At 54.6% G+C, this 17,962-nt stretch overlaps 1 protein-coding gene across 7 annotated transcripts in view; it reads right to left on the bottom strand.

Annotated features, from left to right (window-relative positions):
- The window catches only part of ZNF185 (zinc finger protein 185 with LIM domain), a 68,957-nt gene that overhangs the window by 29,059 nt on the left and 21,936 nt on the right, over positions 1–17,962 (bottom strand). For 5 of the 7 annotated variants that reach the window (XM_033849362.2, XM_033849366.2, XM_033849367.2 and 2 more), the window contains 8 exons: positions 16,757–16,843; positions 13,571–13,675; positions 12,639–12,728; positions 10,492–10,587; positions 9,672–9,761; positions 4,863–5,060; positions 2,789–2,899; positions 1,587–1,667 (listed from right to left, as the gene is read on the bottom strand). In XM_033849362.2, the coding sequence (XP_033705253.1) occupies positions 1,587–1,667; positions 2,789–2,899; positions 4,863–5,060; positions 9,672–9,761; positions 10,492–10,587; positions 12,639–12,728; positions 13,571–13,675; positions 16,757–16,843 (858 nt within the window). Of the gene's footprint in view, positions 1–1,586; positions 1,668–2,788; positions 2,900–4,862; positions 5,061–9,671; positions 9,762–10,491; positions 10,588–12,638; positions 12,729–13,570; positions 13,676–16,756; positions 16,902–17,962 lie in introns of all 7 variants that reach the window. The other 2 variants (XM_033849364.2, XM_033849365.2) reach the window with 2 other exon arrangements.

Here is a 17,962-nt window from a genome sequence, read left to right on the forward strand (position 1 = left end):
TAGGGGTGATTTTTAATTTGTTTTTCTCCTTTTCGCATCTTCATTTTTCAATAATATGACTTTTTATAATAAAAAATAATGATCAAAAAAACTATTTCCAGGGAAGGGCAACTAGCTACAAGCTCTGGGATATGGCTTAGTGAAGCTGTCATGCTAACAGGAGCTGTGTGATGACCTTCTGAGGTTAAGTGACCTGCCTAAGGTCATGCTTGGAGTAAGGGGTGAGCCAGAATTTCAGCCCAGCTTCTGATTTCTTTTGAGATTTAAGCTTACCTCTAAGCCTCCTGGAAGGTAAAGCAAAAGGCGAAAACACGCTGGACTACACAACTCTAAGTGCCCCATTAAACAAAATACTGGTGGGACTGGAAGAAGAAAAACCAGGAGATGGACAGAGTTCATAGGGGCAAACGCTAGATGGCGCCACAGCAAGGGGACTTCCCTGGCGGTCCAGTGGTTAAGACTCCGAGCTTCCACTGCAGGGGGCACAGGTTCGATCCTTGGCTAGGGAACTAATAAGATCCCACATGCTGCGTGGCATGTCAAAAAAAAACCCCAAACAAACAAACAAAAACAAAAAACCACCTCCCTGAAAAAAGCTAGAGACAGAAAATAGTGGTGGCCAGGGGCTGTGGCTTGTGGTGCTGGGGGCGCTGCTAATGGGTCTGGGGTTCCCTTTTTGTGTGATAAAAACGTCCTGGAATTGGATGGTGGTGATGATTGCACAACATTGTAAATATACCAAAAAACCACTGGACTGTACACTTTAAAGAGTGAATTTTATGATATATTAATTATATCTCAATAAAGCTACTAGGAAAAATCACTCTAAGGAGTTACAAGTGAAGAAGCTGAGGCTCATAAAGGTTGAGTGTCTTCTCCAAAATGACCCAACAAATGGGGGCTGAGCAGACACTTGAATTTGACCCCTACGCCCATGATCATCATTCCGCAGCAGCAGTGAAAGCTGGTCTGGAGTCCCCAGAGGCCCAATCCTGAAATAAGGCCAGGATGCACCTCTCTGTTACTAAAATCCTCGCCCTAGCAGTGGGGTGATGGACGTGTCATAAAAAAAAAATCCCAGGAATACACTGTCTCAGTGTGGGTTAGTTTTCAGCTGAGGTGGCATCCGGAAGCAAGCAATGTGTGTTCAGATGAGGCAACCTGGCATGCTGGAAGGAGCGTGCGAGCTGAAGAGAGGAGCCCTGAGTTCTGGAACAGGATGGAATTAACTAGATGGTTCTTAGGGGCCTCACCAGCTCTGTCATGAGTGATGCTCTCAGGATTTCACAAAAGAAAGCCTGTAGTCTACCGAGAAACAAATACAGGCAGAAACGGCTGCTGCTGGAGGTGGAGTGTAGGATGAGTTAATGACAAAAGGGGAGCGCAAAGGCACCGAGTCAGGCAGAACGTCTGGAAACGCATAAATCTTGTCCGTGAGCAATTAAATCATCTACCTATTCAATAAATGATTACACAGAAGGTACTCTGGGTGAAGTACTTAATGAGGTACTGGGGATGCAGGAATGAGGACAACACAGGGCCTGGCAGGAGAAGGCCGTGACATGGAAAGATCTGGGACTTCTCACCTGCTGTAGAATGAAGACAGTGGCTTCCCGGAAGATACCTCACCAGCATTCACGTACTCCTTCATAAAGAGAATCCCTTTGCTGTAGAAAAAAACCACAGCAGAACTGAAAGAGGTATACTGGAAGATTCCAGGGGACTGGGCCTGACCCAAAGCAGGGGTCCAGGACAGGAAGGACCCCCATTTTGTTTGAAGGAAGTGCAGGAGCTCATGGGAATGCCTGGGCGCAGAGGCGCTGGTGCTGTAGCCCCCGGCGGGCAGCAGAAGCAGGGAACAGGAGCTGCTAGGCTGCTGAGCCCACTGTGGACTCGGGCTGAACTCAAAGCCCATGACTACAGCCTGCTGTGTGTGGATGTGAGAGCGCTAGAAAGACGCTCCCCGCAGCCAGTGGTGGGACGCTACCCTCCTGAGACCTCAGTCCAGTGGACTTTCCATTCTCCTCTCTGACCTCATTTTGTTTCCCTTCTGCCTGGGACCGAGATCACCTCTAAGCCTCATCTTACACTGTCAAAGATCCAGCAGCAGTCCAACCTCTCCCTTCCCACTCTTGGAGCTCCAGGGTGAGCTCAGGAAGTTGCCTCACCCTGGACAAGCCCCTGGCAACTTTGGGAACAAGGTCTACCTCTCGATGGGCTCACCATGACACCAAATTTGGCCCCATTTTCATGCTCTGCACTCCAGCCTGCTGGCTTGATGGCAGTAGGCGCTCCTCTGATCTCTCCTACACACACACACACACACACACACACACACACACACACAGTTCACTCAGCCTCCTTGTAATGGCTCCCTTCCTGCACTCTAAGATGGCAGGTGAGGACAGAAGCTCAGGTGAGGCAGTGGTTATGCGCCTCTTCTCACGACAGATAACGTGAGAGAGACAGACATAGGCCCTGACCTCAAAGGGATTTCTTTGGACTTCACAAGCATGTTCCCCAAGAAACATTAGCAAGGTCCAAAGGATGGCAGAGCCCTAGGAAGTGCTACCTCAGCTTCTCATTGGGAGACTGTTCAGGCCCACACACAGGAGTTTATATTAGGGGAACTTGGGCTACGCTCTGTGGCCCCTCGACCAATGGGCTGCTGAGAATTGGAGTAGGTACTAGAGCTAATATCAGGGAAGTAACGTGGGTCAAAAGCCGAGTCCTTTAGCTCCAGGGAGGAAATAGCCCACAGAACATCTCCCAGATTGTCCCTTCTTACCTGGTTGAGTTAGACTCCAATTCACTTGGGGAGCCTGGCACGTAAACCTGAGGCTGCTCAGAGGTGGCAGTGACAGTAACGGTGACCATACAGCTTGAGGGGTTCCTCGCCCTGAAAGAAGTGGAGGGAGCAGCAAGGGTGTCGACACTGAGAGCTGGTGCCTTCCAGGGTCCAGCAGGGTTATCAGGGGCTAATGCCGAGACGGCCACTTCAAAGAGTTTAAAAGAACACTGACGCTTTTCAAACAACCCTTGAAAATCACTCAGCTGTTTGTTCCTTGAGGCTCCTGAGATCAATGGGTAGAAGTACTCATTTTATAGATGAGAAAACCCAGGCTATGTGACCCAGGTTACATTGTAAGTTGGTGGCAAAACCCCAGCCTTCCAGTGTGTGCCCAGAACTATCCCTGCAGCCAAGGGCCTTGGCCCATGACTCACTTGGTTACAGCAGAGCTATGGGGCTAGCAAGGGCTTGAGAGACACAGCCTCGCTCACCTCCTCAGTGGGTGGGGCAGCCCCTTCCTGGAATGAGCTCCCTGCCCCCAACCTCCAGTGAAGTTTCTGGAGAGCACAAGGCTGAGGGAGGGTAGAGAACAATCATGACAGCACCTGCCCAGCTTCCCAGCCTCATCTTCCCAGACCACGTCACGCGGACCTGATCGCTCTCGTACCTTTGCACGTGACACTACTTTCTCCTCGGGGAAGCCATTCCCAGAGTACCTGCCCTGTCACCCCAGGCTGGGTGGGGTACCCTGCCTCAATGTGCCCAGTCACCCTGTGCCTAGTCCTATGTCACTCTAGGACACAGGAATGCACCATGCAGACTGAAGGAGGTGGACGGGCTGGGAGGGGAGGCCCAATGGGAACGTGGAGAGACAGACGGGGGATAAAGTACAGGACCAGACAGTCAGAAGACGACTGAGTACAAGGGGAAGGAAACAGCATCCACTTCTGACTGAACAGCTATAGCAAGTGTCTGGCATCCTCTGACCCATACACAGCATGATGGTCGAGGGGACAGAAGAGCTGAGTGGGCAAGGAGGCCTGAAACACAAGGAGAAGCCGGCTTATCAAAACTGGAGGGGCAGCGGATGGGCTTCCCTGGTGGCGCAGTGGTTGAGAGGCCGCCTGCCGATGCAGGGGACACGGGTTCGTGCCCCGGTCCGGGAAGATCCCACATGCCGTGGCTGGGCCCGTGAGCCATGGCCGCAGAGCCTGCGCGTCCGGAGCCTGTGCTCCGCAACGGGAGAGGCCACAACGGTGAGAGGCCCGCGTACCACAAAAAAATAAAATAAAAAGAAAAAAAAATGGAGAGGCAGCGGATATAGCACAGTGATTAGCAATACAGGCTCTGGGCTGACTGCCGGGGTTCTAATCCCTGTTAGGCCACTGCCTGGCTGGGTGGCTACTGGCCAGCTATTCAACGTCCCTCCGCCTCAGCCTCCCAACCATAGAACAGATATAGTAACAGCACCTCTCTCATAGGGTTGGTGTGAGAACTAAATGAGTGAGGACACATAAGGCATGAGAAGGAGGCCTGCACGTTCTCAGCACGCAGCAAATACTAATGGTTCCTTCCGTGGTGTTACTGCTGTGGTATTTGTCTGCTTCCTGAGGGCGTGCTTGGGGGCCTGGCCATCGTGTTCAGTGTGTGTATGGCCGCTACCTACAACTGGTTCATACGAAGTACTTGTATATCGTCTCTGGGTTATTCCCAAACTCATGACCACTTTGGGCAAAGATCTCCGTAGAGCTAAGAGAACACTGAAATGGTACCATACAAGGCACAGCTTAGAAATCCTCCAGCCCCACGAACGGCAAAGCACCCCGTATCCTTCTGCCAAGCCAGGTCTTCACGCTCCTTGTGGCTACCAGATAGCAGGTTCTCTGGGCGCCTTCTCTCCGGCAGGTTTGGTGTAACAGATTTGGTGCTGTCAGCCTCCCATGGGCTCCTAGCCCACCACACCTGCAGAAGGTAGCTGGCATGCCTGGCGTGTTAGGGTTTGCTCTGGCCTACGGGCCCTGACAAAAGTCAGGTTCAGGCAGCTAGGAGTCCAGCACAGAGTGGCCCTTACCTGCTGGCCTGGTTGTCCACTTCCAGGTGCTGGTCAGGATTCCTGGGGCTGCTCTGCTGCTCGGGGCTGCTGGGGTCTGCCGGCTTATGGGTGGGTGCAGCTGGGTCTCCCCGGTCATCTTGCTGGGCTCCAGGCCTCCCCTGCCAGGCGTCTCCCACCTGGGTGACCACATTCTCCTCCTCAAAATCAGCCGAGGTACTGAGGGAGAATAAGCCTTTGGTTACCGACTACACACCGATATCCCCTCCCGTGGCCATAGCAGGCTCCTCTCCCAGGAGGTGGGGCAGACAGGAGCCCGGCATGGCCCCCACCTCGGGGAGAGCTCGTGTCTTCCTCAGGGGGACCCCAGCGCCGCTGCTCCCCTCCCACCAACAACGGCTGTCCCCACGTGTATTACACGAAGCCTGAGCCCAGATGCATTTGTCACGCCCTCAGTCCAGCAAGCGGGGAGCGCCTTCCCTGCTGTCCTTGGCATCAGGCTCTTTGGGAGCTCTTCCTTCCTTCCTGGCCTCACATCACAGCTACCCCTGCACATCCCTGCCATCACCATCCCCACCCTGAGGTGCTTTGGAGGGCCTTGTTCTCAGTGCTGCCGCCTTCTCCACGTCCCGTGGGACGGCGCTGCTGCCTGGTGGCCTCAAGCACCCAAGATGTCATATGCCCACTGGCCGGGGCCAAGACTCAGTGAGATTATCGAGAACATGATGAGGATCTAGTTCACCATCACCTCGATCCTGGCCCAGCCCGAACTCAACCCTCCTAACAGCATCTTAGGACAAGATCACACCACCAGCCACCTCCAGCCCCGGGGCTCTATTCATGGAAGTGAATCCCCTAGTAGGCAGGCAGGCTCGCTGCCTTCAAGCTGGAATAACAAGGGGAGTGGAGCTCACACCTTTCGGAGGGTACGCTCTCCTCAGATAGTGCCAGCCCCTTACCCCAGAGTGCCCGGACACACCCACCCCACCCTGCCTGGGACATACAGGCTGGAGCTAAAGGCAAACCAAGAAGGCCTTAAGAGTTTGCTTCCCAATTCTGGAAGCCCTGAGCTAGCTTTACCATGGACTTAATCGGAGTCCTGTATCAACCCATATCCCCTACAGAATTACGGTAACAGAAGTTATCCTCACCAAGTCTGTGAATAAAGCCAAGATTCTCAGCAAAGAGCAATTTGGATGTCCACTGCGACACATGGACAAGTGGATGAATAAGGCTCCTTCACCCTAGGCCTCAGAGCAGACTCACTACAATTCTAGGCGGTATAACCCACCTAACCCATAACAAGGAAATCTTAGTAGAACAGTCACAGGAAGTCTTGCTGAGCAGTGTAGCAACCCAGAGGTCTTCCAGGCCCCTAATGAATTGCCTGGAAGTCAATTAGAGATAGGGAAGGTAATACTTGTGGCTGTGACCAGACCAAAGATCCAGAAACCTAACACAGCCACTGACAATTCTGGACACAATCACACTCTCTACGTGGAAGAACACAGCCCCTTCGACTCTTGTGCTACCTCCATCACACTCCTCCAATGGTTGACAGTTGTCCGCGGTAAACAAATGTGGTTAAAGTTCACCTGTTCCTGATGCAGAGAGAATAGAAACCTGAAAATCCCAGACTTGCAACACAGAGGAAAACAGCAGATGCTTTAGATGTAAAGTCTAATAACACAAATTTAGTGGGAAGAAGGTGAGCTAATCTATCTTATTAAATGAAGTCAGGCCAATACGGCTGGTAAAGGGGACCAGAGGCCAGCTTTCTGAGTGTCCTTAAATAGTTCTGGCGGAAAGAGACAGTCCTCTGGGACTGCTTTATTTGGCTGTAACGTCTTATAAAAGGAGAATCCAACATTTATATAGTACTTTGTGCCAGGAAATGTCCTACATGCAAACGCATTTAACCCTCACAACAACCCTGCGTGGTAGGATCCATTACGGCCACTATTCTACAAGTAAGGAAACTGAAGCACATAGATGAGCACGACACCCAAAACCACATAGCAAGTAACTGACAGAGCTTAGGTTTGAGCCCAGGCACAGGAGTCCGTGCTCACTATACTATATCACCTCTTCCTGTACCTGTACCGTGATGAAGCAAACCAAGTTAGACTAGGGTAGACTTCCTCAACTTTGGGACAGCTCCACTGCTCTGCAGGAGGTCCCTGCCCACCCCATTCCCCTCCTTCCCCCACCTCTTAGGAACAAGCCCCTTCCCCACGGAGCCCCAGCGCCCAGAGCAGCATCTCCGCCCGAGGTCCCTCGTGGTTGGAGGGTCGAGCCGCCCTCCCCGCGTGTCCACAGCTCCTGGCCCCGGCCAGCTCTGAAGGCCAGCGCCCAGAGACCACCGACACCAGGGCACCCCGCCAAACAGCCCCCTTGGCTCCTTCCGGGCACCGAGCTCCCTTCCTCTCTCCCGCCTCTGCCGGCACTGCGGCGAGGGTGCACACGTGGTCGGGGGGGGGGGGGGACTGCTTCAGCCCCAGGGCCGGTGGAACCACCCACGTCCTCCAGGCCATCGGGGGAAGGGCAGGGAGAGCCCAGGGTGCCCGAGACGGCCGGCCCGGCCCAATTGTGATCCTCGCGCGCCATCTAGCGGCAGGCGCGGGCACGACCGCGGGAGAAGCGCCGCCGAGGCCGCTCACGCCCATGGTAGCCATTTCGCTGTGTTGACGGTCCCGTTTCCCGACGCACACCGGACCAAGCTCGCGGCTGCAGGAAATGGCGGCGAGCGCAGGCGCACACTCGCTGAACGCAAACGCGCACCCTCCCGGAGCACGCACGCGCAGGCGCACACAGGACGATCTCACGCTGGTCTAGACCCAAAAGCGTGCAGGCATGCGCGAGTCGGGGACGCACGCACAGACGCACACGTTCTGTGACGGCGCGCGTGCGCAGGCGCACACTTCTGTGCCGGTGCGCGTGCACAGGCGTACAGTGTGTGCCGGCGCGCGTGGACAATCACATTGCGTGCTGGCGCGCGTGCGGTGCGTGCCGGCGCTCGTGCGCAGGCGCTCACATTGCGTGCTGGCGCGCGTGCGCAGGCGCACACGTGCGTGCCGGCGCGCGTGCTCAGGCGTACAAGTTCGTGCAGGCGCTCGTGCGCAAGCGCACACGTTCTGTGCCGCCTGCGCAGTTCCATGCAGAGCAGGTGGGGACTCTGTCCACCTTTTTTTCTTCCCATTTCAGAATCTCCTGGCCTCCCATGACATCGTGACAGCTCTAGGACAGAGTTTGTCAGCCTCACCATTATTGACATTTTGGACTCGATAACTGTGGTGGGAGCTGTCCTCTGCACTGTAGGACGCTGGGCAGCATCCCTGGTCTCCATCCACTATTTGCCAGTAGTACCCTCTTCCCAGTTGTGGCAATCAACAGTGTCTTCAGACATTGCCAAGTGACTCCTGGGGGGTTGGAGGTGGGGGAGATGCCCCTGTTGCAGAACCACTACCCTAGAACAATTGAATCTAAATCTCTCCGTGTGGGTCACAGGATACTTAAAAAAAAAACAAACCACTTCTCCGGTGATTATCAAGTGCAGCCAGAGTTGTGAAACACTGATCAAGAAAGTTTGTTTTGATTTTGTGAACTTTTAATCAGAGAAAATTAGTTCTAAGCCTGGGCTCTACAGTTAGCCAGATCTGAGCTCTATTCCTAGCTTTGCTCTTCATAGGAGCCCACCGTTTCCTCCACTGTCAAACTGCGTAATAAGAAGCCAGATCCTTCCCCAAGTTTGGGGAATGTTACACGCGATTGTGCAGATGGCATGCTGTACACATTAACCATCTGACAGTTACTGGTTCTGGGTCTTGAGAATAGGCTCCAAAGAACAGAGTTCATAAACTAGCTTTTCAAAGTTTTTCCTGGGGTTTTTCTTAGAACCTCTTCAGTTGCGACTCAGCTCTGCCATTTGGAATCCCTTGACAAGTCAGTTAACATTTCTATGCCTCAGTTTCCCCATCTTATCAATTTCACAGGGTTGCTGGCAAGAGTAAAGCACCTGGCAGAGTGCACTATAGGTGTCAGTTTTTGTTTTCACTCTGTTAATTGTCAGGGCAGTTTGAAACAAAAAAGTCACATAATAGGGCCTCATACCTTAGAGATCCATTACCCACCCCACCCCCAGCATCACGGTTTATGTAGGGGTGACAAATGTAAAAACGTAGCTGTAATGTGGTGTGAAATTGCAAACATTCACTCACTTCTTAAACACCTAAATCAGACTGTGTTCCTCTCTGGCTTAAAACTTGAAAGAAGATCCAATCTCCCTCTCATGGCTTTTACCAGGGCACGGTTCCATCTATGGTCCCCCTCACCGGGTAGGCTACTTTATGCTTTGGCATAGCCCCTGCCTACCTTGAGAAACCTCATGTTCCACGCTTAGCTACTTACAGTGCCCAGTAAACACCAGGTTATTTGGAGTCCTTTGTACATCCCGTACCCTTTGCTTGGAGAACTCCTATTCACCTGTCAAGATTCAGCTCAAAAGTCACCTCTCCCATGAGGCTGTCCTGGGGCCCCCTTCCCCTGTTCCAGTCTGGACCAGGTTTTGCCCCCATTAGCCCTGTCCGATTTGTCTGTGTACTCGTCTCCAGCACAGAGCAGGTGCCTTCCAAGTAGTTGCTGACTGACAGAGTGGTTGACTTCCTGACTATGGAGGACTTCCTGGCAGAGGCCAGAGGTTTCCAGCTGGGGCTTCAGCCCTCGCCACGTTCCTTGGGCCTCACTGGCCTCACCTTCCCAGCCAAAGGCTAATGTACACTTGAGCCGCCTCTCTCCACCGCACGAGCTCAGCACTGTTAGCTGATGCCTTACCCCTTTGGGTCTGTCTCCATGTCCTCCAGGTGTGCCGGGCTGTTGCTCTTCCTGCCAGCCAGGACAGCAGAGGGAGAAGTGGCACCAGAGCTGAAGGAGGAAGCACACAGACCTTCTGAAGCCTCAGACCAAAGGAGACTTGGAGCCCAGGTCTTCCCCTTCCCAGCTGCATTCTCACAGGAAAGGAGGACCTACATCTGGCCGTGACCAGCTTGGAATTCCTGGGGAAGTGTCCTCCTAGTTTGCGGTTCCAGTGTCCTTGCATGACCTACACCTCCCGGGGCTCTGTGGGAATCTAGAACGATCGTTCCTTACTAAATGTTGCACACACCCACAGCAAAATGGCCACTTCCCACTGGTGGATTGGTAGAGGAAATAGGGCAGAAGCCTGCAGCCCGGGAATGCACAACCTCCTCCCATTGCACCTTTGCACCTCCCCAGCCACCTCCACATGCTCCCTGGGGCTGGGCCCTCTGCTGCCGGCTGGCTGTCCGTGGGATTCTTCCCACCGACTTCTCCTAGCAGGGTCTCTTCCCAAGCTACACTTCTCAATGCCCTCTTCTCTGCCTCCTCAGCTTGGGTCCCTCTGGGTAGGTGCTGAGTTGTCTGGGTCCCCTGACTTATCACCTGTACCCACTCCTCCACTGCCCCTGGTGGGTGGGTTCGCCGCCCAGCCTCCTCTGTCCTGCAGTGATCACCTGATGTGAAGATGCCATGGAGCTGAGAGGTTCAAGGGGGACCCTGGGGTGCTGGACGTGAGGATGAAGCCTAAGGCCGTCTGGCAATGGGATTGGTCATTGAGCAGTTGCCCCACCCTTACCTGGTGGCTGCTGGTCCAGGCTTATGAGGCTGCGAGTTGGCACTGGGCACCTCCTGATCATCCAGCAGAGGGGTAAAGACAGCAGGTGAGCACAGCCTGTGGAAGGAGGCCAAGCCCGGTCTTGGTTCAGGACTTTGCGTCCTTATGTCTACACCCCCCGAGAGGGTGGCTTCTGTTCCCAACAGATGCTGGGCACTAAGGAGGTCCTCAAGTGGTTGCTTGGAGTACGGTACTCACTCACATCCTACAGCTGACTGACACCAGGACAGCGTGGCCTCGTGGTGAAGTGCACACTCCCTGGGGGGGCACATTACTCTGATTCAAATCACAGCTTTATTAAGCTTCTGGCTATGTGACCTTGGGCACATCAAGTGACCTCTCTGGGCCTCAGTTGGATCATCAGTGAAATGGGGAGACAACTGTGTCTGCCTCACACATTTTCTGAGAAGATTATCACTGGGCCCTGTGGCCATTTGTAGAAGCAGCAACCCTTTGCAGTCCGTCTGTGCCCGTCAACTTGACACAGATTCGGTGGGTGCTGTGTTATGCAGCCTTCCCAGGTATCGGCTGAGCTCCATGTCTCTCTGTGACTCACAGCATGCCGAGCAGTTACCTGTGCGAGCCTGCACCCTCCACTTGAATAGCATGCGTACTAAGAGTTCCTCGTGTTTGTTTCCACACCCACTTACACCAGTTGCACTTGCAACCATAATCACTGAGTTCAATTATTAAGGAAACTCATAAAAATGAATGGAAAAGGAGAGTGGGTATTTTTTTTCATGACAAACAACCTTTTTTTTGCAAAGACCATAAAAGCAAGTCTCTTGAAAATCATTGTCTACAGAAGAGACAATGTAAAAGACTGTTAAAAGTCATAAAAGTCTAGAAGATATTAAGATAATTTTGCAAGTTAATATGAGCTTTGGCTTCATTTTAAGGAAACAATGCAGAAAGCAAAGACTTCATTTTTGCGAGGGGGTAGAGGCAAGAAGGATGTTCTGGCCCAGTCATGTTGGACCGGAGAATGGAGTCAACCTGCAGGACCGTGCTGGCCGGCACCGTGATGCAGGCCGCGGGTGTTGGGCTCTTCCACAGTCCTCCCCACTAGCGGGAGCTCAGAGAACCGAGGCCCCGGCCCCGTGGCGTTTCCCGGCACTGGCTGAGGCACGGTGGGCAGACGCTGGGGCCTGTCATCCTCTTCCCGTGTTGGCTTGTGCTACCGATTTGGAAGTCGGGCCTTGGGGGTCCAGGCATCAGTTGCAAACTAGTAAAGTTAGTCAGGGCAAGGGGCTCCCGGTGGGCTTGGGCGAGCAGGGGCAGCTGAGAGGGCCAGTTGGGAAAGCGGAGATTCTCTCCTCGGCCAGACTGCTGTAGGGCAGGGGTGCCAGCTGGCAGCGTGCCTTGGTGGCTCTCTGTAGACACCGGCTTCACCATTCCTCCCTGGCCATCTGTTCTGAACCATAAGGGCTGTAGCACAGCTTGCAGCTGAACTATCTGTGCCAACATCTGTACACCTAACCTTTGTCCCCAGGGATAAGTCATGCTTGGTTTGGAACCACTTGGGGACAAGTGGGACCTTGCCACTCCGCATATCACCTGAGAAAATGGCCCCTGACTCTACCCAGGTCCAAGAAGTCAGAGCCCAGCTAGACATGCTTGCCTCCTACTTTGTCTCACTGGGGCCACTGCTTTTCCGCTCACTGAACTTGAGAGCAGAGCTGGCCAGAGGAGGAAGGTGGAGGAGGCTCTGGGGCTTCTGGAAGGGATGATGGACCGCCTTCCAGCTTGCCCTCACAGCTCAGCCAAGAAGCAGGAAGGCAGCGATTCATCCATCATTCCCTCCTTCCCCACATGTGCATCCTGCCCGCCCAGGCCCGCCCTCGTGCCTACCTGGGAGGAGCTTGAGAGCCAGTGGAAGAGGGTAGGAGAAGGAGCGAGACTGAAGCAGAGGTAAATCTCAGAAGTGGAAAGTCTGGGGACAAAGGAGGTGCTGGCGGCGGGAGTGCCGGAGATGGGAGAAGCAGTAGACGGGACTATGGGAAATGACCAGTGCCCCGCCCCCAGCAGCCCAAGCAGCTGTGGCGACTTGACCAGGAACAGGAGAGAATCAACAACTTGGGGCCACGGGCCTCCCCCAGGTAGCTCACCCTCCTCTCCCAGAGCTGATGTCTGCTCCAGCCAAGCCTTCAGGTGTGGAGCCCGTGGCTCCGGATCCCACGTTGCCATCACTTGATCTGCTATGGGGAGAGAAACATTTGCTGGCTGATTGGGTTTCCATTGGATGTAACTCATATGTCCTGAGAGTGGGCGCCTTCAGCGGCCACCCTGCACCGCTCCAACTGAAGCCAAGCTGATATCAGCAATATTTCTGCCTTTTTTCCGAACTTGATGGGCTGGGAGCAAAAGTGGAGCCAAGAAACAGAGCCCAGGGCTGAGACAGGCTCCCCGAACAATCCTGGGTCCCCTTCCCTCATTCCAGTGCTGGGGCTCCACAGGGCCCAGGGCTGCACACTAAGAAGACAGTGGCCGGCAGACAAGGCTGTGGGCTCTTAGCCATTACTTCCTGTTCAGGAAGTGCCCAACTGAGCGACTGGTCACCATCCCCAGGCTCCCCTGGTCTGGCTTGAAGGACAGGTCAGTGGGATGGCTGTGGGGTGGCTGGCGCACAAGCAGCCCCTCTGGACTCAGCATCCCCTGCTATCATTCTGCCTCCTATCCCTGCACCCCCTCTGCATCTCCCTTCGCCTACAGGCCACCCTGGAAGGCCCTGTTAGATGCTCTGCTGGCGTCCACGAATCCTTTGGTCACTGACTTCCTGAAACCTCCAGCTTGGCGGCCTTGCTGGCCTAGAGTTTTGTCCTCCTCTGCAGCTGGCTCCCTGAGGAATCTTGGCAGGGGCCTGCCCTTCTCCAGGCCTCATGCATTCCTTCATTCATTCTTTCAGCAGATATTCATTGAGGACCTGCACTGCCCCCGACACTGGGGACACAGTGAAGAATGGGACAGTCCTGGTCCCAGCTCCATCCACTGGCCTTGGATGGGGCGGCCACATGGGCTCCGTGTCCCTGCACTGAGTTACCTTTCAGAGTCTGCACCAAGGCCCTTGAAGGCCCTTTCACCAGTCAAGTCTCTCTTGGGCTCTCTGGGGTTGGGGGCTTCGTTGTCCTTGGAGCCTGGGGAAGACCTATGGTGGAAAGAAACATAAGTTAACTACCCATCAGCCAACCATACTTAGGTGGGGGCAGTTACCTCATCCCCAAATGCCAGCTTTCTCCAAAGAGCGCAAAGCCTGACATTGTAGGATTGGCTAATTATCAAAATCTACCAACAGCTGCTGTTGACTGAGGGTCAGACCCTACTCTCATGACTCTGAATGCATTAGCTCTCCGCATCAACCCCACAACATGGTCACTGTTCTTATCCATGCCCACTTTCCAGATGAGCAAACTGAGGCACAGAGAGCCTGGAGTGACTTGCCCCGAGTTCCGCAAGTAACAAGGGGAAAAGCTGAGATTTGAACCCAAGCAGTCTGACTTCAGAGTTCCAGACTATAATCTTCTATGGTGCAAGACTGATCCTAACTCCTGATTCAACCTCCCTCTATTCTCTCTGAGGTCATCAGGGAGCCTCATGGTGTCAAACCCAACAGAGACACTCCCATCATTCTCACCATTCAGGACCACTGACCCAGTGGGCCACTCCCGCCTTCTGTCCCCCATCCGTCCATCATGACTCTGTGTCACTGGCTTAAATGGTGTTCCTGGCGTCCCTCTCCATCTGCATGCTCTGCCACCTACCTTGGTCACCTCCTCTGCTCCCATGGCGTCAACTGTCATTCTTCAGCCAATGACGTCTGCCTGTTCCCACCTCTCCTCTGTGCTCTGACCCGTACCCTCACTGCTTCTGGGACTGGCCCTCAGGCACCTCACCCTCAACATGGCCAGAACTGACCACCCTCACCAGCTGCCCTCAGGGGAATGACCAGGCAGCTGCCACCTCCACGATACTATCTGTGCTCAGTTTGCCGGCTCCTCTCTCCTCGAGTCCCTTGACGTTGTACCCCATGTAAATATCGACGTTGAACCCCATTATTTCTGCTCTCATCCCTCTGCACAGAACATGGAAATCTCCTGAGCCCTGATCTCTCTGCCAAAGCTCCACCAGAAACCCTCAAAAGCCTCCTGGTAATTTGCATTTGGATGCCTACAAATAAACTCATCATATAGTCATTTGAAAGTACTAAGTATTTATAGCACCCCTTCCTGCCCCCTCCCCTTAGCTCCCACTACTGTAGTGACTTATGGAGCAAAAAGCGCAGGGAGGGAGTCAGGCAGTGGGGTGGGAGTCATGGATCTGCCTACTCTTGGCCGTGTGGCTTTGAGGAAGTTACTTAAGCATTCATGGTCTCAGTTTCCTCATCTGTAAAATGGGCATAGTGATTGCATCTACATCCTGCATGGGGACACGTGTTAGGCTGTTTGGGACAGGGCAGGGCTTAGTGAATTCTAGCTTTCCCTCTTTCTTCCTTTTCTCCAACATGACTTTCCTGTTGGAAAGTGGGGGAGGGGTGCTCCAGAGGATCTCCAAGGGCTGTTATAGCTTTGTCACTCCCAGACAAAATGCCAGAGGCCTTATGGGTTGTGGAGGCCTTACGGGGCACACAGCACAGACCTTCCTGAGAGACAGCCTGGCTTCCTGCTGCATCTCTCAGGGTCACTTTGCCCCTGTTTCTCAGGGACTGGTCACCTTAGGGAAACCAGTGAAGCAGCTTCCAGTGTTGCCTTATTAAAGACGTTGTCACACTGGGTGATTCTCAATCATTCCAGCAATAAATGCTCCTGCAGTCCTGTTCTGGGCCAGCCAGGCCTTGAGCTCTCCGGGAGCTTGGAGTCCTTGGGGCAGAGCCATCTGTGAGTGGACAACTGTGACTCCGTGTGGAACACTCTCTGGTGGAGGGATGAACACAGCGCTGTGTGAGCTCAGCGCGGAAAGCCCCTCACAGGCACTGCCTCAGAAAGAAACAAGCAAAGGAGGTGCTACAAGGGGAGACATCTGAGCTGAGACTGAAAAGTGCAGATGGGAAAGGGCATCCTACAGCCTGCGCAGACGAATGGCGCTGGGGGAGGCTGGTGGGGAGGGCCCAGGGAGGAAGGGTGTACGAGGGGAACCTGGGGAGCGGGTGGATGAGCCCCGCCGGGCAAGGTAGAGAGTTCAGGCTGCGGAGCCTAAAGGGGAGGGGGCATTGCAGGGTTTTTCCCCAGGGACTGGCATAGGACTACTGCTGCCCTTTAGAAATGGCACCCAGGTAGAAATATGAAGGAGATTCTGGGATGGAGCGAGTGATGAAGGAGGCCTGGCCCCAGGGGAAAGGCACTAGGGACAGAAATATCTCTAAAATAGAATGGACAGGACTCAGTGCCCGACTGTGGCGAGGGTGTAGAGAGGGAGGGGCCAGTGAAGACAGTCAACGGCCCCAGAGATCGGAGCTCCCACCGCCCCAAGGATTAGCCTGGGCTTATGCTCTGGCCTCCCTCCCCAGACGCTGGCTTCACGAGGTGGGGTCCCAGTCTGTTGGCTTCACTGCTGTGAGCTGGGTGAGTAGCTAAATGATCAGGAGTCAGAGCCCCTCCGGGAACAAGCGGCCCCTCCCTGCTCGCATCTCCCTTTGCCCCCACCCAAGCTTCCCTGGGACCCAGCTCCCAGCCCCCCGAACCCTGCCTGCATGTTACCTGACTGTCTGCCCCCTATCTTGGGGCAGGGGCTGGGCCTGCCGTGCTCCCTGCTGGTTGTGCCCCCCCGACCCCCTCCCCTGTCCCTTGAACTGTCAAGGCTGACCTAGTGACCCTGCCCTGTTCCCGGTGCCTCCCCCCGCCACAGCTGCTTCAGTGGCTTCACGGGGCTCTGCAAAGCCCACATCCCCACCCAGTACGGCTGGCTGCTCCCATCCACAGGGCCCAGAGGGTGAACCATCACTTCCAGGGGCTCCTGGCACACGCTCAGCATCTAACTTGTGTCTGCATCTGCTCCCCGCAACAGGCAGACAGTCAGCAACTTCAGCGGGTCCCCGGGGCCGGGTCTGGTCTCCCATGGACCAAGTGCTCGCTCCCCAGGACTTGTGGAGTGAAATGGGATGGGGGCAGAGAACCCAGGTGGCTCATGTCTCTCACCAACCAGCCCCCAGGCCTCATCGCTTGCACCCTGACCCTGCTGCCCCCAACTCTAGAATCGTGTGTAAGGAGCCCAGGCAGCAGCAGGGCCCCTGTACCTCATTTCTTCCAGGTCTGGGGCCACCAGGCGGAGTCCCGCCCCGGGTGTTGTGATCTGCAGGCGGACAGTCTCCTCACCTCTTGCGCTGTGACCAAAGGAGAGCGTCAGAGAGTCGGTGGTAAGAAAGGCCTCCGCTTCTCCATCTGTGCTGGGGATCCAAGGGTGTCCTCTCTGAGGAGCCTCCTGGCTAGTGCAGTGGGACACCCAGACCCATTGCCTTCCCCCCTCCCCCTTGTTTTTTCTCTCTTGTCTCCTCTTTGGGCTGAGCTCGAGCCACTGACCTCCAGGCCCCAGAGGACTTAAAAGCAGAGACCAGATTGAGTGCGGCGAAGGGAAGCCACAAGATGGGCTTGAAGTGGGGATTCGGGGTGGGTCTTGAGATGATCAGCCTGGCACGTTAGAAAGGACACTCCGGGGTCCCAAGAGGAGGAGGGGTGGGGGGTACAGGGTGGAGACAGGGACTTGAGTCGTCCGAGTAGTCCCCCTGGAGTTGACCGTGGCATCTGGCTCCAACCTAGACTAGGAGCTCGTGGAGGCCAGGTCGGTGGGATGCTCATCTCTGCCCCTCCTGGACACTGCAGATGACCAGAGGAAATGGAAGGGCTGCCAGAGACAGGGCCTCTCTGCACATGAAAGACCAGCGAGGGCCTGGTGCACGCAGGTAGCTCTGACCTGCGCCTGGCTCCATGATAGCCACGAAGACAGCGTAAAGCCCCGGGCTGCTGTCGCTACTCTGTCCCATCTAAAGCACATGGTGCCAGGGAACAAGGACACGTCCCACTTGGGGACGTCACAGGCAAGTAAAGCATACCTTCTCCCTGGCGTTTCTAGCTATGTCAGAGGGGAAATGGGGACCCCAGCTGGCGCCTGTCCCTCAGTACCCTGCTCCTGGGCGATTTCTTCTCAAAGGCCCAGCTCAAATGGTACCTCTTCCAGGGGTCCTGTTACAGGTTGCATTGTGTCCTCGCTAAAAGGGATGCTGAAGTTGTAACCCAGGTATCTGCGTGAACGTGACCCTATTTGGAAATAGGGTCTCTGCGGAGGTAATTAGTTAAGATAAGGTTGTGCTGCAGTAGGATGCATCCTAATCCAATATGACTGGCGTCCTTACAGAAAGGGGACATTTGAACACAGACACACAGAGGGAAGACAGCCACGTGATGATAGAAGCAGAGGGTGGAGGGATGCACCTACAAGCTAAGAG

Source organism: Tursiops truncatus, chromosome X (genome assembly GCF_011762595.2).
Source record: "Tursiops truncatus isolate mTurTru1 chromosome X, mTurTru1.mat.Y, whole genome shotgun sequence".
Taxonomy (NCBI): domain Eukaryota; kingdom Metazoa; phylum Chordata; class Mammalia; order Artiodactyla; family Delphinidae; genus Tursiops; species Tursiops truncatus.